This window comes from Heterodontus francisci, chromosome 29, assembly GCF_036365525.1.
Source record: "Heterodontus francisci isolate sHetFra1 chromosome 29, sHetFra1.hap1, whole genome shotgun sequence".
Taxonomy (NCBI): domain Eukaryota; kingdom Metazoa; phylum Chordata; class Chondrichthyes; order Heterodontiformes; family Heterodontidae; genus Heterodontus; species Heterodontus francisci.
The window spans coordinates 31,893,110-31,914,738 of NC_090399.1; the positions used below are offsets into that span (position 1 = coordinate 31,893,110).

At 44.4% G+C, this 21,629-nt stretch overlaps 1 protein-coding gene across 1 annotated transcript in view; it reads right to left on the minus strand.

Moving 5' to 3' along the window:
• LOC137345995 (complement C4-A-like) overlaps positions 1-11,349 on the minus strand; it is a 120,641-nt gene extending 109,292 nt beyond the window's left edge. The window contains exons 1-3 of the mRNA XM_068009291.1: positions 11,233-11,349; positions 8,739-8,931; positions 3,815-3,995 (exon numbers count right to left, since the gene is read on the minus strand). Coding sequence (XP_067865392.1) covers positions 3,815-3,995; positions 8,739-8,931; positions 11,233-11,297 — 439 coding nt within the window. The 5' untranslated portion in view covers positions 11,298-11,349. The remainder of the gene's footprint in view (positions 1-3,814; positions 3,996-8,738; positions 8,932-11,232) is intronic.
• Between the last annotated feature and the right edge of the window lie 10,280 nt (positions 11,350-21,629).

Here is a 21,629-nt window from a genome sequence, read left to right on the forward strand (position 1 = left end):
GAAGAATGGGGACAGGCTATATAAACTAAATAGTACAATTTGAAAGTGTGTGCAGGAACAGAGAAACTTGGGGGTTCACATTCACCAAGTTTTGAAGGCAGCAGGACAAGTTGATAAGGCTGTTGAAAAGCATACGAGATGCTTGGCTTTATGATTAGAGACAAATTGTACAGAAGCAAGGAAGTTAAGTCTAACCATCATAAATGGCTGATTAAGCCTCAGCGGCAGAATTGTGTCTGCCTCTGGGCACCACGTTTTAGAAAGGATGTCAAGGCCTAGGAGTGAATGCAGAAGAGATTGGGAATGAGGAATTTCAGTTACGTGCAGAAGGTAGAGAAGCTTGGAATGTTCTCCATCGAGAGGAGACAGTTGAGAGATTTAACAAATTATGAGGCATGTAGTTAGATTTTACAGAGTTAATTGGAAAACGACCAGAGGACAGATGTGGAGAATTGTCCAACACAGTCAGTTGTTATGATCAAGAATGCACTGCCTGAAAGAATAGTGGGCTCAGATTAAGTATTCAGTTTCAAAAGGGAATTGGTTATGTACTTTAAAAAAAAAGATTGCAGGTCCACGGCGAAAGAATTGGGATGTGAGATTAAGTGATAAATCTTTCAGTGAGCCAGCACAGACAAGACAGGCCGAATAACTTTCTTCTTGTGCTGTCTAAGTTTATTACTGGTTGTACTTTCATTCCTAACGAACTGACCAAGTTAAATTAGTTTTACAGCATCTTACCACATAGAATATCTGTAAACATTCAGTATAGCTGTCATAAAAACAAGAAACGCTGGAAATATTCAGCAGGTCTGGCAGTATCTGTTGAGAGAGAAGCCCAGTTAACGTTTCAGGTCAACGACCCTTCTTCAGAACTGGCAGATATAAGAAATGTAAAAGATTATAAGCAAGTAAAGCGGGGGTGGGGCAAGAGATAACAAAGGGGAAGATGTTGATAGGGCAAGGTCACAGAATAGCTGACCAGAAGGTCATGGAGCAAAGGCAAGCAATATGTTAATGGTGTGCTGAAAGACAAAACATGAGTACAGATAGGGTGTTAATGGACTGAAACTGAACAGCCACAAGCACAAACACAGTGAATAGGCACAGTAGAAACAAAATGAACAAACTAAAATAAAATAAACACAAAAAAGAAAAACAATAACTAAAAAATAAAAATAAAATGGCGGGCCCATCATGCTCTGAAATTATTGAACTCAATGTTCAGTCCGGTAGGCTGTAGTGTGCCTAATTGATAAATGAGATGTTCCTCGAGCTTGTGTTGATGTTCACTGGAACACTGCAGCAATCCCAGGACAGGGGCGTGAGAATGAGAGCAGGGTGGGGTGTTGTTGAAATGGCCAGCAACCAGAAGCTCGGGGTCATGCTTTTGGACTGAGTGGAGGTGTTCTGCAATGCGGTCACCCAGTCTGCGTTTGGTCTCCCCAATGTAGAGGAGACCACATTGTGAGCAGCGAATACAGTATACTACATTGAAAGAAGTACAAGTAAATCGCTGCTTCACCTGAAAGGAGTGTTTGGGGCCTGGGATAGTGAGGAGAGGAGGTAAATGGGCAGGTATTTCACCTCCTGCAATTGCAGGGGAAGGTGCCTTGGGAAGGGGATGAGGTGGTGGTGGTAATGGAGGATTGGACAAGAATGTCACGGAGAGAACGATCCCTTCGGAATGCTGACAGGGGAAGGGAGTGGAAGATACCTTTGGTAGTGGCATCACACTGGAGGTGGCAGAAATGGCGGAGGATGATCCTTTGGATATGGAGGCTGATGGGGTGGAAAGTGAGGACAAGGGGAATCCCGTCGCAGTTCTGGGAGGGAGGGGAAAGGGTGAGGATAGAGGTGTGGAAAATGGGCCAGACACAGTTGAGGGCCCTGTCAATCATAGTGGAGGGGAATCCTTGGCTGAGGGAAAAGGAAGACATATCAGAATCGCTGTCATGGAAGGTAGCATCATCAGAGCAGAGGCGTTGGAGATGGAGAAACTGGGAGAATGGAATGGAGTCCTTACAGGAGGCAGGGTGTGAAGAAGTGTAGTCGAGGTGACTGTGGGAGTCGGTGGGCTTATAATGAAGCTGTCTACTAATATTCATTATAAGCTCACCGACTCCCACAGCTACCTCGACTGCACTTCTTCACTGCCTCCTCGAAGGACTCCCTTCCATTCTCCCAGTTTCTCCATCTCTGACGTATCTGCTCTGATGATGCTACCTTCCATGACAGCGTTTCTGATATGTCTTCCTTTTTCCTCAACCGAAGATTTCCCCCCACTGTGGTTGACAGGGACGTCACCCGTGTCCGGCCCATTTCCCGCACCTCTACCATCACCCTTCCCCTCCCTCCCAGAACTGCAACAGGGTTCCCCTTGCCCTCAAATTCCACACTATCAGCCTCCATATCCAAAGGATCATCCTCCGCTATTTCCATCACATCCAGTGTGATGCCACTACCAAAGGTATCTTCCACTCCCTTACCCTGTCAGCATTCTGAAGGGATTGTTCTCTCCGTGACACCCTGGTCCACTCATCCATTACCCCACCACCTCGTCCCCTTCCCACGGCACCTTCCCCTGCAATTGTCCATTTGCCTCCTCTTTCCTCAGTATCTAAGGCCCCAAACACTCCTTTCAGGTGAAACAGCGATTTACTTGTACTTCTTTCAATGTAGTATACTGTATTCACTGCTCACAATCTGGTCTCCTCTTCATTGGGGAGACCAAAATCAGATTGTGTGACCAGTTTGTGGAACACCTCCACTCAGTCCAAAAGCATGACCCCGAGCTTCTGGTTTCATGCCATTTCAACACTCCCCCCTGCTCTCATGCTCACATCTCCGTCCTCGGATTGCTGCAGTGTTCCAGTAAACATCAACGCAAGCTCGAGGAACAGCATCTCATTTACCGATTAGGCACACTACAGTCTGCTGGCCTGAACACTGAGTTCAACAATTTCAGAGCATGACGGGCACCCCATTTTACTTTTATTTTTTAGTTATTTTTTCGTTTTTGTGTCTATTTTATTTCAGTTTGTTTCTACTGTGCCTACCCACTGTGTTTTGTTTTCATGTTTGTGCTTGTGGCTGTTCAGTTTCAGTCCATTAACACTCATGCTAATGTACTAATGCTTTGTCTTTCAGCACACCATCAACATATTGTTTGCCTTCGTTCATTGACCTTCTGGTCAGCTATTCTGTGACCTTGTCCTATCAACACCTTCTCTTTTGTTACTCTTGCCCCACCCTCGCTTCACTTGCTTAAAGTCTTTTACATTTCTTATACCTGCCAGCTCTGAAGAAGGGTCACTGACCTGAAACATTAAATCTGCTTCTCATTCCACAGATTCTACCAGACCTGCTGAGTATATCCAGCGTTTCTTGTTTTTATTTCAGATTTCCAGCATCCGCAGTATTTTGCCTTTATTTCAGTATAGCTCTCAGTTCTCCCTCGATGTGAATATACATTTGATCCCTATTTAAGTACTCAGCTTTCTGCTAATAAAAGTAGCAATAGTCTTTGAATTCAGTCAACCTTTCCTAAAAGAGTTGACTTTATAATGTTAAACCTGATAATGCATCCATTAACTATAATATTAAGAGAGGTTACTTATCAGTCCCTGTTTATGTTTTGTGTCCGATGGTAACAAAGTTTTCATTATTGTATGACAGATGGAAACCCTCGGGCTTCATTTAGAACCAGGTCTGTGCCAATCTATTCATCCCACAGGGGAAGCTGCACCTTGCTCGCCTTCTGGATATTATATTAATGGAAATATTGAAACGTGTACATTATTACAGTACTTACCAACTTCATTTGGGGTGTATATTGGTTTGTCAGTCTGAATGAATATATAACCCTTTTTGGACGAGAGCAGGACGGGAACCATTCTCCTTCCCGGAAACAGTTGTGGGCATTCAGCAACAAGAGAAATGTACTTTTCTTTACGTAACCAAATGTCAGCTGCCTTGATAAAACGAGGGAGAGCCTGTGGGTTTGATATCGTGAAGGTCAGCAGCAATAAAACTGGTTCGTTCATTTTTATATTTAGTTGAGTCACACCATGGCCCAGTTCTGGTGTGACATAACCATTGACAGGCATAATGCAGCAACAAGGGCAGAGACTACCAACAACTTGTTCCCCTGGTGACTAGCTTGTTATTTGCTACTCGGCTGGGATCTGTTGCAAAATTTCCAGGGAACATCGGCTCCAATGCATACAATAAACCAAGTTCCAAACAATAAGTCGTGCTGCTTCCTTTATTTTCGAGTTGCGTAAAATTAACTCCCCAAATTAACTTCCTATTTTTATGAATAAAGTATATAAAAATAACTTCCGACTGGGGAAAGTCATTGCAAAGTATATTTCCTATGCCGGTTACAAGCGGCGGACGGCAGTACAGTGGTAATGTTAATACACTAATACTCCAAAGGTCTGACCTAATATTTCGGAGGTATGATTTCAAAGCCCACCAGGGCAGCTGAATGAGACGAAATTCTATTGATTAATAAAAATGTAGAATAAAATTCTCGTCTTATTAATAGACCATGAAGATACCGGATTGTCAAAAAACCATTCAGTTCACTGGAAGAACTCCGTTCCTACATGGTTTTTTAACTGAAACAACAAAGGCACATCCTACTCAGTCGATCCTGCAAAGTCCTTCCCACGAACATCTAAGGAGTTCTGCTAAAATGTGGAGAGCTGAGCCAGAAACTAGTCAAGCAACAGCTTGACAGGCATACTCACTGCATCATATCTTGCAGCTAATTTCCCAGATTCCTCCATCATCTGAGGTGGCAACACAGTGACGTACAGTCGAGAGAGATGGCCCTGAGAGTCCTCAACATTGACTCTGGATCCAATAAAATCTCATGGCACCAGGCCAAACGTGGGCAAGGAAAACTCCTGCCAATTACAGCCTATGGACTTGCCTCAACTGAAGAAGCAGTAGTCCTTCATGTTGAGACCATTTGGAAGATGTACTGAGGGTAGCAAGCGCACAGAATGTCCTCTGGGTAGGGGACTGCAATGTCTATCAAGGGTGGCTCAGTAGCACCACTACTGGTCGTCCTCAAGGACATATCTGCCAGACTGGGCTTGCAGCAGGTGGTGAGGGAACTAACAGGAGAGAAAAACCTACTTGACCTCGTCCTCACCAATCTACCTGTCGCAGATGCATTTGTCAACGCCCCATCTTCAAACTGAGAACACTCTCCATCATGTTGTGTGGCATAACTGCTGTGCTAAACGGGATAGACTCAGAACATATCTCGCAGCTCCAGATTGGGTATTCCTGAGACGCTGTGGGCCATCAGCAGCAGCAGAATTGTATTCAACCAAAATTTGTAACCTCATTGCCCACCATATCCCTCACTCTACCATTACCATCACACCAGGGGACCAATTCTAGTTCAATGAAGAGCAGAACCAGGCATATCTAAAATGACGTGGCAACCTGGTGAAGCTACAACACCAGAATACTTGCATGCAAAATAGTGAAAGGGGGCATCTTATAGATAAAGCTAAGTGATCCCACAACCAATGGATCAGATGAAAGCTCTGCAGTCCTGCCACATCCAGTCATGTATGGTGGTGGACAATTAAACAACTAACTGAAGAGAAGGCTCCAAAACATCCCCATCCTCAATGATGGCGGACAAGGCTGAAGCGTTTGCAACAATCTTCACCCAGAAGTGCCAAGTGGTTGATCCATTACGGCCTCCGCCTGAGCTCCCTCATAGATGCCAATCTTCATGCAATTTGATTCACTCCACATGTTATCAAGAAACGGTCAAAGTCACTGGTTGCAGCAAAGGATATGGGCCCTAACAATATCCTGGCTGTAGTACAGAAGACTTCTACTCCAGAATTGGCTGCACTCTTAGCCAAGCTATTCCAGTGTACTACAATGCAGGAATCTATCCAACAATGTGGAAAATTGCCCAGGTAGGTCCTGTCGACAGAAAGCAGGACAAACCCAATGTGGCCAATTACTGCTCCATCAATCAACTCTTGATCATCAGCAAAATGATGGAAGGTGTCATCGACAGTGCTATCAAGTGATACTTACTGAACAGCAACTTGTTCACCGATGCTCAGTTTGGGTTCTGCCAGCTCCTCTCAGCTCCTGACCTCATTACAGCCTTGGTTCAAACATGGACCAAAGTGCTGAATTCCAGAGGTGAAATGAGAGTGAATGCCCTTCACATCAAGGCAACATTTGACAGACTGTAGCATCAAGGAGCCGTAGCAAAATGGAAGTCAATGGAAATCGGGAAAAAGTCTCCACTGGTTGGAGACATACCTAAAACAAATGAAGATGGTTATGGTTTTAAAGACCTATTATCTCAGCCCTGGGACATTGCTGCAGAGTCCTACAGGGTAGTATCCGAGCCACAACAATCTTCAGCTGCTTCATCAATGACCTTCCCTCCAACTTAAGGTCAGAAGTGGGGATGCTCACTGTTAATTGCACATAGTTCAGTACCATTCACAGCTGTTCAGATACTGAATCCACCTGCAGCAAGATCTGGGCAACATTCCGGCTTGGGCTGATAAGTGACAAATATCATTTGGGCCACACAAGTGCCATAAAACAACCATCTCCAACAAGAGAGAATCTAATCATCTCCCCTTGACATTTAAAGGCAGGTCAGTGTCTGGGAATTCTTTTGTGAGTGACTCACCTCTTGATTGTCCAAAGCCTCTCCATCATCTACAATTCACAAGTCAGGAGTGTAATGGAATACTCTCCACTTGTCTGGATGGGTGCAGCTCCAACAACACTCAAGAAGCTCAACACCATCCAGGACAAAGCATCCACTTAATTGGCACCCCATCATCACCTTCAACATTCTCTCCCTCCACTACGGATACACAATGGCAGCAGTGTATACCATCGATGCACTGCAGGAAACACCCAGAGTTCTTTCAGCAGCATCTTGCAAACCCATGATAACTAAAAGCTATAAGGACAAGAGCAGCAGACACATGGGAACAACACCTGCAAGTTCCTCTCCAAGTTACTGACCATTTTGACTTGGAACTTTATTGCAATTCCTTCTCTGCTGCTGATTCATAATACTGAAACGCCCTCCCTAACAACACTGTGGATGGACCAACACAACATGGACTTCAGCGGTTCAAGATGGTAGCTCACCACCAACATCTCAAAGGCAATTAGGGATGGGTAATAAATGCTGGCCTAGCCAGTGACGCCAACGTCCCTGTGCCAGCACCACTTTCTTAATTGTGAATTAGTTTGAAGTTAGCCCGCACAGCGTTTGGAATGTGAGCCCGACACCCTTCAGAACTTAAAATGATAGTTTTAGATAGCAACTGCAAGTCCATGTTTAACGGATGTTAATTGCGTCGCATTATTATGCCTGCAAATTTATTTTGGCAGCGAGAAGTATATCAATTTACTTTAATAATTCTTTTTCTTTTCTTTCTTTCTTTTCTTTTGGGCCTCCTTATCTCGAGAGACAATGGATACGCGCCTGGAGGTGGTCAGTGGTTTGTGAAGCAGCGCCTGCAGTGGCTATAAAGGCCAATTCTGGAGTGACAGGCTCTTCCACAGGTGCTGCAGAGAAATTTGTTTGTTGGGGCTGTTGCACAGTTGGCTCTCCCCTTGCGCCTCTGTCTTTTTTCCTGCCAACTACTAAGTCTCTTCGACTCGCCACAATTTAGCCCTGTCTTTATGGCTGCCCGCCAGCTCTGGCGAATGCTGGCGACTGACTCCCATGACTTGTGATCAATGTCACACGATTTCATGTCGCGTTTGCAGACGTCTTTATAACGGAGACATGGACGGCCGGTGGGTCTGATACCAGTGGCGAGCTCGCTGTACAATGTGTCTTTGGGGATCCTGCCATCTTCCATGCGGCTCACATGGCCAAGCCATCTCAAGCGCCGCTGACTCAGTAGTGTGTATAAGCTGGGGGTGTTGGCCGCTTCAAGGACTTCTGTGTTGGAGATATAGTCCTGCCACCTGATGCCAAGTATTCTCCGAAGGCAGCGAAGATGGAATGAATTGAGACGTCGCTCTTGGCTGGCATACGTTGTTCAGGCCTCGCTGCCGTAGAGCAAGGTACTGAGGACACAGGCCTGATACACTCGGACTTTTGTGTTCCGTGTCAGTGCGCCATTTTCCCACACTCTCTTGGCCAGTCTGGACATAGCAGTGGAAGCCTTACCCATGCGCTTGTTGATTTCTGCATCTAGAGACAGGTTACTGGTGATAGTTGAGCCTAGGTAGGTGAACTCTTGAACCACTTATAGAGCGTGGTCGCCAATATTGATGGATGGAGCATTTCTGACATCCTGCCCCATGATGTTCGTTTTCTTGAGGCTGATGGTTAGGCCAAATTCATTGCATTTAATAATATTGCTAAACATTTAGAACAAAGCTTATGGTGCTGCCCAGTGCAGCACTGCATACATTACTTTTAGAAATTCAAGAATCTTTACACAGTGGTTTTCGGAGAAGTGATGGACGCCGTAGACATCAAGCTTTCCAAGTATGTAACTATTTTCCATTGCTTCATTTTTCACTGGTGTATTATTTCTTTACATACGAAGAAAGAGTAACATTATCACATTGTCACAACCAGGGACTTTGTAATGCAGCTCAAGTGTGCGCTTTGATAAAAGATTTCACTACAATCACCAAGTGACAGATGTCGTTGCACTTCACTTTATGCAGCCGCTCACGTTGGTGCTGCTTACCATTATATCTTTAATTTGCTGGTAGTTATTCTCGGCCTTTAGTTCAAAAACAACGGCGTCTGAACACCGCTTGTTCGTTACAGCATCGAATAAAGAAACGTTGAAACGGACAGGATTTTCTGCTCCCTCTAACTGAATGGCGACGCTCTCTTTCACCCCGACGTGAATAATGTTGGGGGCCGTAATTAAGTAGCTGGGAAGGTGAAAAAGTCATAGCATATTTTACTCAATATACAATGTGGAACTCTTCACTGAAGAACACACATATACACAGAGAATTCTGGCGGTGAATTTCCACAAGTGTTCTCCACATTGGTAACCGTTTTGTGGAGTTTCCATGACTCTTCGACCTGAGTTATGACAGAAGATTGTGAGAAGTCCCACGGGAACTTACCCCCATATTTGCCATCCGCTCCGTTTCAAGTTCTGCCTCTGCGGAGCTGGGCGATCAGTAAAACTCGGATCACCTGACCGTCTACTACCTTGTACAAATTTCCATCTCAGACTGGTAACTGCAGGATGAGGTGGAATATAACAACGGGTATGAGGGATGGTGGAACGTCACTGTCCTAAATGTGGTTGTCTTTGGTCAAGCTATGTTTTAATGAGCCCGGATCAAAACCGAGTTGCAATAAATCCACATTGCCATTGCTATGAATCAATGAGGAAATTATAACACAATTCGCTCTTAAAACTGTCAGGATCGCAAGCAACGCTGTTTTTAAAGTCCAGCCAGCTTTATGCCTCTGTTCCCACTAATAAGGGGGAAATGATCGAGAACAAAAGGCATTTAGGCTAATCCTAGTACTCAAATTCGATTGCAGCTGAGATTTGCTAAATCAGCAAAAGGAACAAAGGAAAGTCCTGCATTTATTTTGTCCCGGATCTTGCGGTTACCATAGCGGCGAACAATAAAAATATGGCCGCTACTGAGGGCTACAATAGCTCGCAACTTCCAGGAGCTCACTGACGCTCGAATCCACAATTGAGGTTTGTCTTAATGGGCTCCAAGGCAGTGCAAGTTGATGGTCCCACTGGGACCTGTTTATTGGGGGAGCTGGGGCTGATTGACCTGTACTTACACCCACTATTTACTTTGATTTATTGAGGGAGTTTCCAGCTCAGGAGTACAGCCCGACAACTCAACAGAAGTGGGAAAACATTCCGCCTCATCCCTGGCTCCCTCCTCCCCCGGCAACCGCGTCTCCCCACTACCCCTGGTTACTCCCCTTCCCCACCGTTTCCATGTACCCTCGGCTCTCCCAGCCCTTCTCCGACATCGGCGCGAATGAGGAGCCGGGGCGGAGAGCAACCGGCTATGCAGGGAGAGGAGAGCCAGGGGTCCTGGGGAAGAAAACACAGGGGTACCGGGGCGGGAGACACCGCGGGTGCCAGGGGAGACACACAGGGTGCCGTGGGCGGGAGGTGAGGGCACACCGGGAGTGCCGGGGAGACACCGGAAGAGCCAGGGGAGACACGACGGGTGCCAGGGACGACACCGGGAGTGCCAGGGGAAACACACAGGGTGCCGGGCGGGGAGGGGGTGGGGGTGACACCGGGAGTGCCGGGGAGGCACCGGCAGAGCCAGGGAGACATGAGGGATGAGAGCGGAGACACCGGGAGTGCCGCAGAAGACAATGGGACTGCTGGGGATACTCTGGGGATGCCGGTGAGTGCTGATGGAGACACCGGGATTGCCGAGGGATATATTGGGGATGACTGGGGAGATACCGGGAGTGCCGGGGGATACACGGAGGGTGCCGGGCTGATCGGGAGACCTCGGAGTTACAGGGGTGGGCAGAGGGGAAACACTGGTGTGCCTGCAGCGGGGAGAACAAACTCCCCCTGAGGCCGGAAGTGGAACTGCCCCCTGCAGCCAGGAGGGAAACTGCCCCTGTAGCTGAGAGAGAAACTGCCCTCTGCAGCCCAGGCAAAAGGCCGGCAGGGAGTTTGAAACACAGTCAGCAGGGTCCGCCTCCGCGTCACCGCTGACCACAAAATCCGGGCCCTCGTTTCTTGTCAGGAACTTCGAACCTCAGAACCGGCCAATGAAATAATTTTGAAGTGCTGTCACCGCTTTGTTGCAGAAAAGGGCAGCAGTCAATTTTCCTACAAAATTCCTCAAACAGCAATTAAATAAAGAACTGTATAAGCTGTTCCAGTGCTGTTGGTTGAGGGGTGGATCTTGGCCGGCCTGGACACGGGGAGAACTCACCCGGTCTTCCTCGAATATTACCCTGGGATCATTTCTATCCAGCTACTAGGGCGGTTTAAACTCTCGCCTTAAAATCTACTCATTCGCACAATGAAACAACCCACTATCCTGTACTTATTCGGGAAGGCATAGATTAGAGATTGTGTCTGTCGGCAAATTTATTTAGCGCCGTTAAAAATGTTTTTTTTTAAGGGTGAAAGTAACTCATATTTACGTTGTTCTCTTTCCTGTGCGCTTAGAAAGCAGCTGTAAGGAACTAACATTGCACAGCATACTTACGATGGTGTTTGCTCGGCAGCAGATATAACCACAGAGAACCATAGAAGGAGGACCAGTGGTCCCATTGCTGGGAATAATGGCCTACTCTCTGCAGCTAAGAACAAGCTAGGTCAATGGTCTTTTTGTGTCAGCCTGACTGTGCTGCGGAACAATCCTCCGCGACTTTTTGTAGATGTATTTGTGCAATAATATTGATTTTAAAGTTACTCATTCACCTAATGCATGTCTCAGTGACAGCGCGTGAGCAAAGTCAACTCTACATTTCTTTTCAGTTCTTTTTTCTCATACGCTGCCCATAATACTTATTGGGATTGCCTCGGATCTTTAGCCAAAGTTATAAAAGGCAACTGGGCGATCCTTGGGGAAATTCAACCCCTGTCAGTTCAGTATTAAAAAAATATAAATCTGTTCCTCCGTATTGTCCTAGATGACGATTCGGCTTTCCATTGACAGCGCATCTATCATAGAATCATAGAATGGTTACAGCACAGAAGAAGACCATTCGGCCCATCGTGCCCATGTTGGCTCTCTGCAAGAGCAATTCAGCTAGTCCCACTCTCCTGCCCTTCCCATATAGCCCTGCAAATGATTTTTTCTCTTCATGTCCTTATCTAGTTCCCCTTTGAAAGCCCCTGAATCTACCTGTGCCACACTCTCAGAGAGTGCATTCCAGATCATAGCCACTCACTGCATAAAAAAGTCGCGTCTGGTTATTTTGTCATCGGTGTCCTCTGGTTCTCGACTCTGCTACCACAGGGAACAGTTTCTCCCTAGCTACTCTGTCTAAGCCCCTCATGATTTTGAACACCTCTACCAAATCTCCTCTCAGCCTTCACTACCCTCAGAGGAACAATCTCAGTTTCTTCTATCCAGCCAGTTAGCTGATATCCTTCATCCCTAGAATCATTCTCATAGATCTTTTCTGCGCCCTCTCCAAAGGAGCATCTTCCGAAAGCTCAGTGCCCGGAATTGGATGCAATACTTCAGTTGAAGTCGAACCAATGTTTCATAAAGATTCATCATAACTTCCTTGCTGTTGTACTCTATGCCTCTGTTTATTAAAACTCAGGATCCCATGTGCCATTTTCAACCACTTTCTCAACCTGCACTGCCACGTTCAATGATTCTCATACAGTATAAATTTGCTGTTTCCCTCACATTGTTATGCTTGTGGATTGTCCTGATGAGTGGAAGACGAAAAGCTTCGACAACATGTCTCCATATTCAGTGATACTCAATTTTGTACAACCAAACGACTACTCAGCTTATTTCACTTATTTGACTCCTGTTGATTGATCTTGCTGCGTTCAATTGACTGCCACATTTAACTACAGGAGAACAATAACCACACTTCAAATGTGTTTAATTAGCTGCAAAGCACTTCAGGACGTGCTGAAGTCGTGAAAGATGCCATGTTTGTGTTAGCTTTTCCTTGATATTTATTGTTTCTTTCACCAACTCATCCATGTAACAGGCCTCCTTTGCACAATAAGGCGCAGTCTCAACTTCAGTCCCTGGTCACAAAGAAAAGCAAGAAATGCCTGAAATATTCAGCATGTCTGGCAGCATCTGTGGAAAGAGAAACAGAGTTAACAGAACTGATGAACGGTCACTGACCTGAAATGTTAACTCTGCTTCTCTCTCCACAGATGCTGCCAGACCTGATGAGTATTTCCAGCATTTCCTGTTTTTGTTTCAGATTTCGAACATCTGCAGTAGTTTGCTTTTTATTTCAATCCCTAGTCTGTCGTGTCCAACATCTTTGATTAGAAATCGATATCTGATTGAAATGTAATGATAATAATAATATATTTTATTTGTAATCATTTTTTAATTTGAGACCAATGACTAGGTCACAACTAACAATGCAAAAATTATATTTTGTTAGAATGTTCAGTGTAATGTGTGAAAAGGCACAGAAAAGCGGTGAACCGCACATTATGACAATCACAGGGAGAAACTATTTCGGCCTCATAGGAAGCAAGCAACAGGGTTTTCGAGAGTTCGAGGTTGAGTTGCGTTAATAAGTAACTTGGTATTTTCAGAAATCACCTGAATCACTGCCAGTGTGTGGCAAGTAAGTAGCAGACGGCCCTCTCTTGAAACCTTACAGTTAATGTCAACAAAGTATTAGGTAGCATTTGCCTAGCGAAATGTAAATGATCGCGTTATCACTTGCTTAAAAACGCAGAATTGATGGACAATTATTCCAAAACATAAAATTGTACATCACGACCGACTTTCTTAATTCTGCAATTTCGTTATAAATTCGTGTCATTAATGTGTTTTTTTTTTGTGGTGCCAGATTAAAACAGAAAATGTTACATGAGAAAATCTTAATTTAAAAGAGGATCAAAGGCATTCGTCTATCATGGATGATATGATAAAATATTCCACTGAACTCAGAGGTTTTCTGGTGCAGAGATGGAGAGAACAATTCTTGTGGAGGACCACAGATTAAATTTGTATGGGAGAGATTTCCCCCAAATGCCTCATTAAACCCCTACAAAACACTGGTTTGGCATCAACTGGAGTTCTAGGCATCACACTTTCGGAAGGACGTGATGGCATTAGAGAGGGTGCAGCAAATATTCATGACAGTGGTTCCAAAGATGAGGAACTTTGATTATGTGGATAGATCGGAGAAGCTCCATTACTCCCCTTGGAGAAGAGAATGTTAAGAGCAGATTTGATAGAGGCACTCAAAATCATGAGGGGTCTAGACAGAGTACATAGGGAGAAACTGTTCCCATTGGTGGAAGGATCCAGAACCAGAGGAAACCAAGTTAAGGTGATTGGCAAGAGAAGCAAAGTGACATGAGGAAAAATGCTTATACGCAGCAAATGCACTTCCTGAGGTTGTGATAGAGGTAGATTCAGTCTAGGCCTTCAAAAGAGAACTGGGTAATTACCTGAAGAGGAAAAAAAAAGTCAGGGCTACTGGGGAAAGGCAGGGGAGTGGAACTAGGTGAGTTCCTCTTGCAGAGAGCTGGTACAGACACGACGGGCTGAATGACCTACTTCTGCGTTGTAACCAGTTCATGGTTCTAAGATCTCTGGAAATTAAAGACTCTTTTCACTTTTGGGAATTGTGAATTTCGAGTCAGTTACTGGAAAAATGAGACTGAGTAATTTCACAATATTTGCTGCTGACCGATGTGTGAGGTGCAGAAGCAGAACATTTGCCATTGGTAAATAGAAGGGAGGGTCAATGATCGTATTTGCTTACATGATTTGTGAGAAACACTGGTAAACAGCCAACATGGATCACACTTCCACTCTGCAGCAGCAGCTACCATAAACAACCCCTCCATAAACATTCACTCCCTCCACTACCAACGCGCAGCGGCAGCCGTATGTACAATCTACAAAATGCACTGCAGCAATTCAACAAAGCTCTTTAGACAGTACCTCCAAACCCGCGACCTCTACCACCAAGAAGGACAAGAGCAGCAGATGCACGGGAATGTCACTACCTGCAAATACCCCTCCAAGCCACACACTATCCTGACTTAGGAGTGTATCGCCATTCCTTCACTGTCACTGGGTCAAAATCCGGGAACTCCCTGTGGGTGCATGTACCCAGCCCACATTCACTGCAGCGGTTCCATAAGGCGGATCACCACCACCTTCTCAAGGGCAGTTAGGGATGGGTAATAAATACTGGCCTAGCCAGCGATGCCCACTTCCCATGAACGAATAAAAAAACACAAGCAAAATGTGTTCCACTCGTCTAAGGAGGAATATCAATTCAGGTAGTGTGTGGCTAATTTTAACTTTGGGGGTTAGTATAAAATAGGAGATGTCGGTTGGTGGCTGATTATAAACGCCCCTGAATTTCCCCTTCAATTGACTTCAACTCAAGCAAAACTTTCCTGTGATGTAGAATGGATGGCGAATTCAATAATGGCCATTTTAAATAATTGCTCCATTATTTTAAGGTAGTGCTAGTTCCGAGGACTACCTTCAGTGGCAAATGGATAATCTCTCACACACCTGTAAAGAGTTTGATTTGACTATCAGCATTAGGAAGATGAATGCCAGGGTCCAGGAGGTTGGCAGGAGGTCGCCATCAATCAGCATTGATAATGTGACACTAGGCTTGTATCTGCTGGAGTTCCGAAGATTAAGAGGTGATTTGATTGAAATAGGATACAATATGCCTAGCCTTTCCAACCTTTCTTTACAAGACAACCAGCCCATTCCAGTTATTCGTCTAGTAGATCTTCTCTGAACTGCTTCCAACGCATTTACATTCTTCCTTAAATAAGGAGTCCAATACTGGACACAGTATTCCAGATGTAGTCTCAGCAATGTCCTATATAACTGAAGCGTAACGTCCCTACCTTTGTATTCAATTCCCCTCACAATAAATGATAACATTCAATTAGCTTTCCTAATTACTTACCGTACCTGCATACTAACCTTTTGTAATTCATGCACTCTGACACCCAGTTCCCTATGCATCTCAGAGCTGCACTGGAAGACCAGCAGGTTTCGGGGAGACCAAATCCACCAAGTTGCTGATCCTCCCGCATGAGATGATGCTTATCTCAGTGTGCATCCCTGGGCATAGTGCATAGAGCACTGACTCCTCCTGCATTATGGAGCAACTCGAACCTTGGCAAAAAGCATTGCATCTCTTTCCAGACATACTTTTCAAAGGCACATGCTTTATATGCTTTATTATATGCTCTTTCAACCTGCCCTAGCATCTTAAATGACTTATGCACTTATACACTCTGGTCCCTCTGCTCCTGCACCCCCTTTAGCATTGTACTGTTTATCTTATATTGTCTCTCCATGTTCTTCCCACCAAAATGAATCACTTCACATTTATCCGCATTGAACTTCATCTGCCACTTGTCCACGCATACCATTAACTTGTTTATGTCCTTTTGAAGTTCTACATTATCCTCACTACAGTTCACAATGCTTTCAAATCTCGTATCATCCACAAATTTTGAAAGTGTTCCCTGTAAACCAAAGTCTAAGTCATTCATATAGAACCAGGAAAAGCAAGGGTCCTCAGACTGACCCCTGGGGAACTCCACTACAAACTTTCCTCCAGCCCGAAAAACATCCGTTAATCACTACTCTCTGTTTCCCATCACAGGTTCAATTTCATATCCATGTTGCTACTATCCTTTTTATTCCATGTGCTATAACGTTGTTCACAAGTCTGTTGTGCAGTACTACATCAAATGCCTTCTGGAAGTCCATGTACATCACATCGACGGCATTGCCCTCATCAACCCACTCTGTAACCTCTTCAAAAACTCCAGCAAGTTAGTTAAATATAATTTTTCCTTGACAAATCCATGTTGGTTTTCCTTAATTAACCCGTATTTGTCCATGTAACTATTAATTTTGTCCTGAATTATTGTTTCTAGAAGTTTTCCCACCATTGAAGTTAATCTGACTGGCCTGCAGTTGCTGGGATTATCTTTACACCCTTTTTGAACAAGGATGTAACGTTTACAATTCTCCAGTTGTCTGGCACCACTCCTGAGTCTATGGAAGGCTGGAAAATCATGGCCAGTGCTTCCACAATTTGCACTCTCCCATCCTTCAGTATCCTTGGATGCATCTCATCCGGTCCTGGTGCTTTATCAACTTTAAGTACAGACTACCTATCTAACGCCTCCTCTTTATCAATTTTAAATTCTTCTTGTATATTAATTCCTTTTGTTTCACCGTGGCCTGATGCAAAGTGTTCATTTAGCACCTCAGCTATTCCCCCTGCCTCCATGTGTAAATACCCCTTGTCATACAGGGCCCACCTGCCAAGAATGATGCATATTAATTTTGCCACATGAACATTGATTTTAAACTGTTACTGGAGTAAAGAAAGAACTTGCTTTAAAAAAAACAGACCCTTGACTGAAAAGACTTTTGCCTATTTACAGACAGTGCTTAAAAGGGACAAAATACCCTTCCCTGATACATTCAATCCACAATGGACTTTTGATTACTAGACGTTGAAGGTGGAGGAGCTAGCATTCCAGGTTAACTGCTAAGATGGCCGAATACACAACGGACCAGTTTGGCTGTTGCAGGTTTCTTTGAACAGAGAGTTTTAAATTGGCGACTGAGAATTTGAACTCAGAAAGCTCCTGGCTACTGGATTGAGAACATCTCTCTCCTGTCCACTCTCATCGCTTTCTCACCAGCTTCGGAATCTACTGAAGACACAGGAACCCCAAGAGAGAAAAGTTCCTACAGTGAACAAGGTTTGAAAGAATGCTGGGCCCCAACGAAAAGCAATTTTTTCAGCCCAGATCCGTTCTTCGCCCGTTGAGGTTGCTTTCCCCCAGTTAATTTTCTTGCTCTTGTCCTTTTCCATAGCCAACCTAAACTTTATGACACCAATGATCACTGGATCACGGATGTACTCATGGAGGTACTTGCAGAGTAGCAGACCTGACATGAACCTTCGTAACCTGAAGATTCTGCACTGAATGCATGTTAATGAAGAAATGCAAAAACAAAGAAATCCTTATGCAAATATTAAAGGTCTTGAAAAATGGTGAATAGAAAAAGGGCTTTAATTGTGGTCATTTCAATTAATTATGGGCAAGAAAAATCTCAGGGAGTTATTTACACCATAATGCCCCTCCCATCCTGCTGAAGGAGCTGGTTTACAGTTTTCCTATTGCTCCACAGGTGGTAGCCCTTAGCTGTTGCACAAGTGACTACCATCACCAATGAATTCAGACAGTAATTCACGGAAAAGAGGACTTTCCCTGCCGAATACTGTGCATCAACACAAATCTGTTCACAGACCTCGAATCTGCGTTGGTTCTTTTTTGCAGCGATTCAGACAAGGCAGAAATTCTGGATTTATCTAACGCTAGTGCAATTGCACTTAATTTGACAGCTAATTGCTGAGATATGTATTGGTATTTTTCTGTTTGCGTAAATAGGTCATATCACCAGACCGGAAGTAATGCTGTTCATCACAGGAACTTTGCTTTAACTTGTGGCAATATTCGGAATCAAGTTTGGGGACACCATCGTCCATTTTGCAATATTAATTTCCATCATTGCTTTCTTCATAAGCGTCATGTTTCTGATATTAATGATGCCAATTTTAAAGCTGCCATTGAAAACACTGGGAAGCTTAAAGATTCGCTTGGCTCAACGTTGTCCCTGATAACCCCAAACCAGAGAAGGTTGAGGGTTCAAATCCCACCCCAGTAACTTGGTCACGTAATCCAGATTGGCATTTCAGCGTCATCCATTGGTAGTGCTGCACTGTGGATGTTTCGCCCTTCAAATGGGACATTCTACCCTATCAGCTGGCGGCAATTTATGTCTTGGCTCCATTTGAATAAGACAAGTGAATCAGGACATTTTAGAAATCCTGATCATCACTATACAAAGGCAACATCTTTCTTAAATTTGAATTTATAATGGACACTTAGAGAATTCCAAGCAGTGAGAGATGGTTTCCTCCCACGTCAGGATGTTTGTGCCCTGGAAATCTTTTGAGTTATAATGTCACAAATGCGTTGATTTTCCCCGTTGCATTACTGCAGCCCGTATAGAGAAATGATACGGAATTATAAAAGTGTGATCCTACCCCTGCCAATTGTAAAAATAAATGGCCCATGGAGTTGTGGCGAAGCTCGATATACCGATTTAGAGCTGGTTAGATGAATACTTGAACATGAAACATTTTCCTACTTTTGGCACTCAGCTTTAGTAATGAACTTGCCCCAGCGCACGACAAATGCAATTGACCGTACCCTAGCATTAAAGTAGATATTTCTTCAGGGCCTGATGGGATCTACCCCAGAATACTGAGGGAGGCAAGGGAAGAGATTGCTGGGGCCTTGACAGAAATCTTTGCATCCTCATTGGCTACAGGTGAGGTCCCAGAGGACTGGAGAATAGCCAATGTTGTTCCTTTGTTTAAGAAGAGTAGCAAGGATAATTCAGGAAATTAGAGGCCGGTGGTAGGGAAATTATTAGAGAGGATTCTTCGGGACAGGATTTACTCCCATTTGGAAACAAACAAACTTATTAGCGAGAAGCAGCATGGTTTTGTGAAGGGGAGGTCGTGCCTCACTAATTTGATTGAGTTTTGTGAGGAAGTGACAAAGATGATTGATGAAGGAAGGGCAATGGATGTTATCTATATGGACTTCAGTAAAGCCTTTGACAAGGTCCCTCATGGCAGACTGGTACAAAAGGTGAAGTCACACGGGATCAGAGGGGAGCTGGCAAGATGGGTACAGAACTGGCTCAGTCATAGAAGACAGAGGGTAGCAGTGGAAGGGTGCTTTTCTGAATGGAGGGATGTGACTAGTGGGTGTTCTGCAGGGATCTGTGCTGGGACCTTTGCTCTTTGTAGTATATATAAATGATTTGGAGGAAAATGTAGCTGGTCTGATTAGTAAGTTTGCGGACGACACAAAGGTTGGTGGAGTTGCGGATAGTGACGAGGATTGTCAGAGGATACAGTAGGATATAGATCGGTTGGAGACTTGGGCGGAAAATGGCAGATGGAGTTTATCCGGACAAATGAGAGGTAATGCATTTTGGAAGGTCTAATGCAGGTGAGAGGTATACAGTAAATGGCAGAACCCTTAGGAGTATTGACAGGCAGAGAGATCTGGGTGTACAGGTCCACAGGTCACTGAAAGTGTCAATGCAGGTGGATAAGCTAGTCAAGAAGGCATATGGCATGCTTGCCTTCATTGGACGGCGAATAGAGTATAAAAATTGGCAAGTCATGCTGCAGCTGTACAGAATTTTAGTTAGGCACTTAGAATATTGAGTGCAATTCTGGTCGCCACACTACCAGAAGGATGTGGCGGCTTTGAAGAGGGTACAGAAGAGGTTTACCAGGATGTTGCCTGGTCTGGAGGGCATTAGCTATGAGGAGAGGTTGGATAAACTCGGATTGTTTTCACTAGAACGACGGAAGTGGAGGGGCGACATGATAGAGGTTTACAAAGTTATGAGCAGCATGGACAGAGTGGATAGTCAGAAGCTTTTTCCCAGGGTGGAAGAGTCAGTTACTAGGGGGTATAGGTTTAAGGTGCGAGGGGCAAAGTTTAGAGGGGATGTGCGAGGCAAGTTCTTTGCACAGAGGGTGGTGAGTGCCTGGAACTTGCTGCCTGGGGAGGTGGTGGAAGCAGGTACGAATGCGACGTTTAAGAGGCATCTTGACAAATACATGAATAGGATGGGAATAGAGGGATACGGTCCCCGGAAGTGCAAAAGGTTTTGGTTTAGGCAGGCATCAAGATCGGCGCAGGCTTGGAGGGCCGAATGGCCTGTTCCTGTGCTGTACTGTTCTTTGTTCTTTAGCTGTGCTTGATCTCAGAAAATCACGCATAATTGCTCCAAAGTCAACTTGTTCAACTTGCACACCTGTCTGAAGCGCTTCACACTTAATGAAGTATTTTTGAAGTGTTGCCCCTCACTCAAGAATGTAAGAGACGAAGGGAAAATTTTGGATCTTGCTGCCAGGGTGTAAAACTGGGGTTGTGAATTGGCCGCTCTTTTTTATATATAAAAACAGCCAGGTTTCAATTCCATTGAAAGTAATGGAGATTCAAATCAGGTGGTTTTTGTAATGAGCAGCCGTTCCAACACATCAGTTTTATAATAGGGAGTCCAGCTGCAAATCTACCCCATGTGGTCCATTTATTGGAGAGAGAAGCGCCTTGGAACTGGAAAGAATACCGAAGGCAGACCAAAATCTGAAATCATGGCATTTTTTCAACAATAAATTATTTCCTCAAGTGAATAACATGGGAGCGCAAGGTCAAACTCAAGGATCATTGAATGCGATTGAAACGATGTTTGCTAGATATACTACAAACTTTAATTCTAATTTTGTGACGAATTTAAACAAAAAAAGTATACTGTTTCTCCCTGGGCAGTAGCATAAAATGAGCACTATCCTATCGTCTGCTTTAAGAGGCCCACGTAATATTCAGTTTTATTGAGTTTAATGCAAAGGAAAATTGGGCGGGTACATGATAAAGGCGGTTTTACTCCATCGAAATTAAAGTCAAATCCATTATCTTCAATGGGACTGAACGTCGGTCAGGGAGTATATAGGACAACCGATGCAATACAGTCTGTTGTACACTACCGCGCAAGATGAATTTCAACACCAGCATGTAACATCGGAAAAGGAGGAGGTCATTCATCCCCTCCAGCATGTTCTATCATTCTATGAGATCATGGCTGATATGTATCCTAACTTCTTTAACCCGCCTTGGATCTAAATCCTTTAATATCCTCGACTAGCAAACATGATTTGATCTCATATTTAAAATTATTGCTTGACTAGCATCTACTGCTTCGTGTGGGAGAGACTTCTGCACCTTTACCACCCTTTGACTGAAGAAGTGTTTGTCTCCTGAATGGCCTGG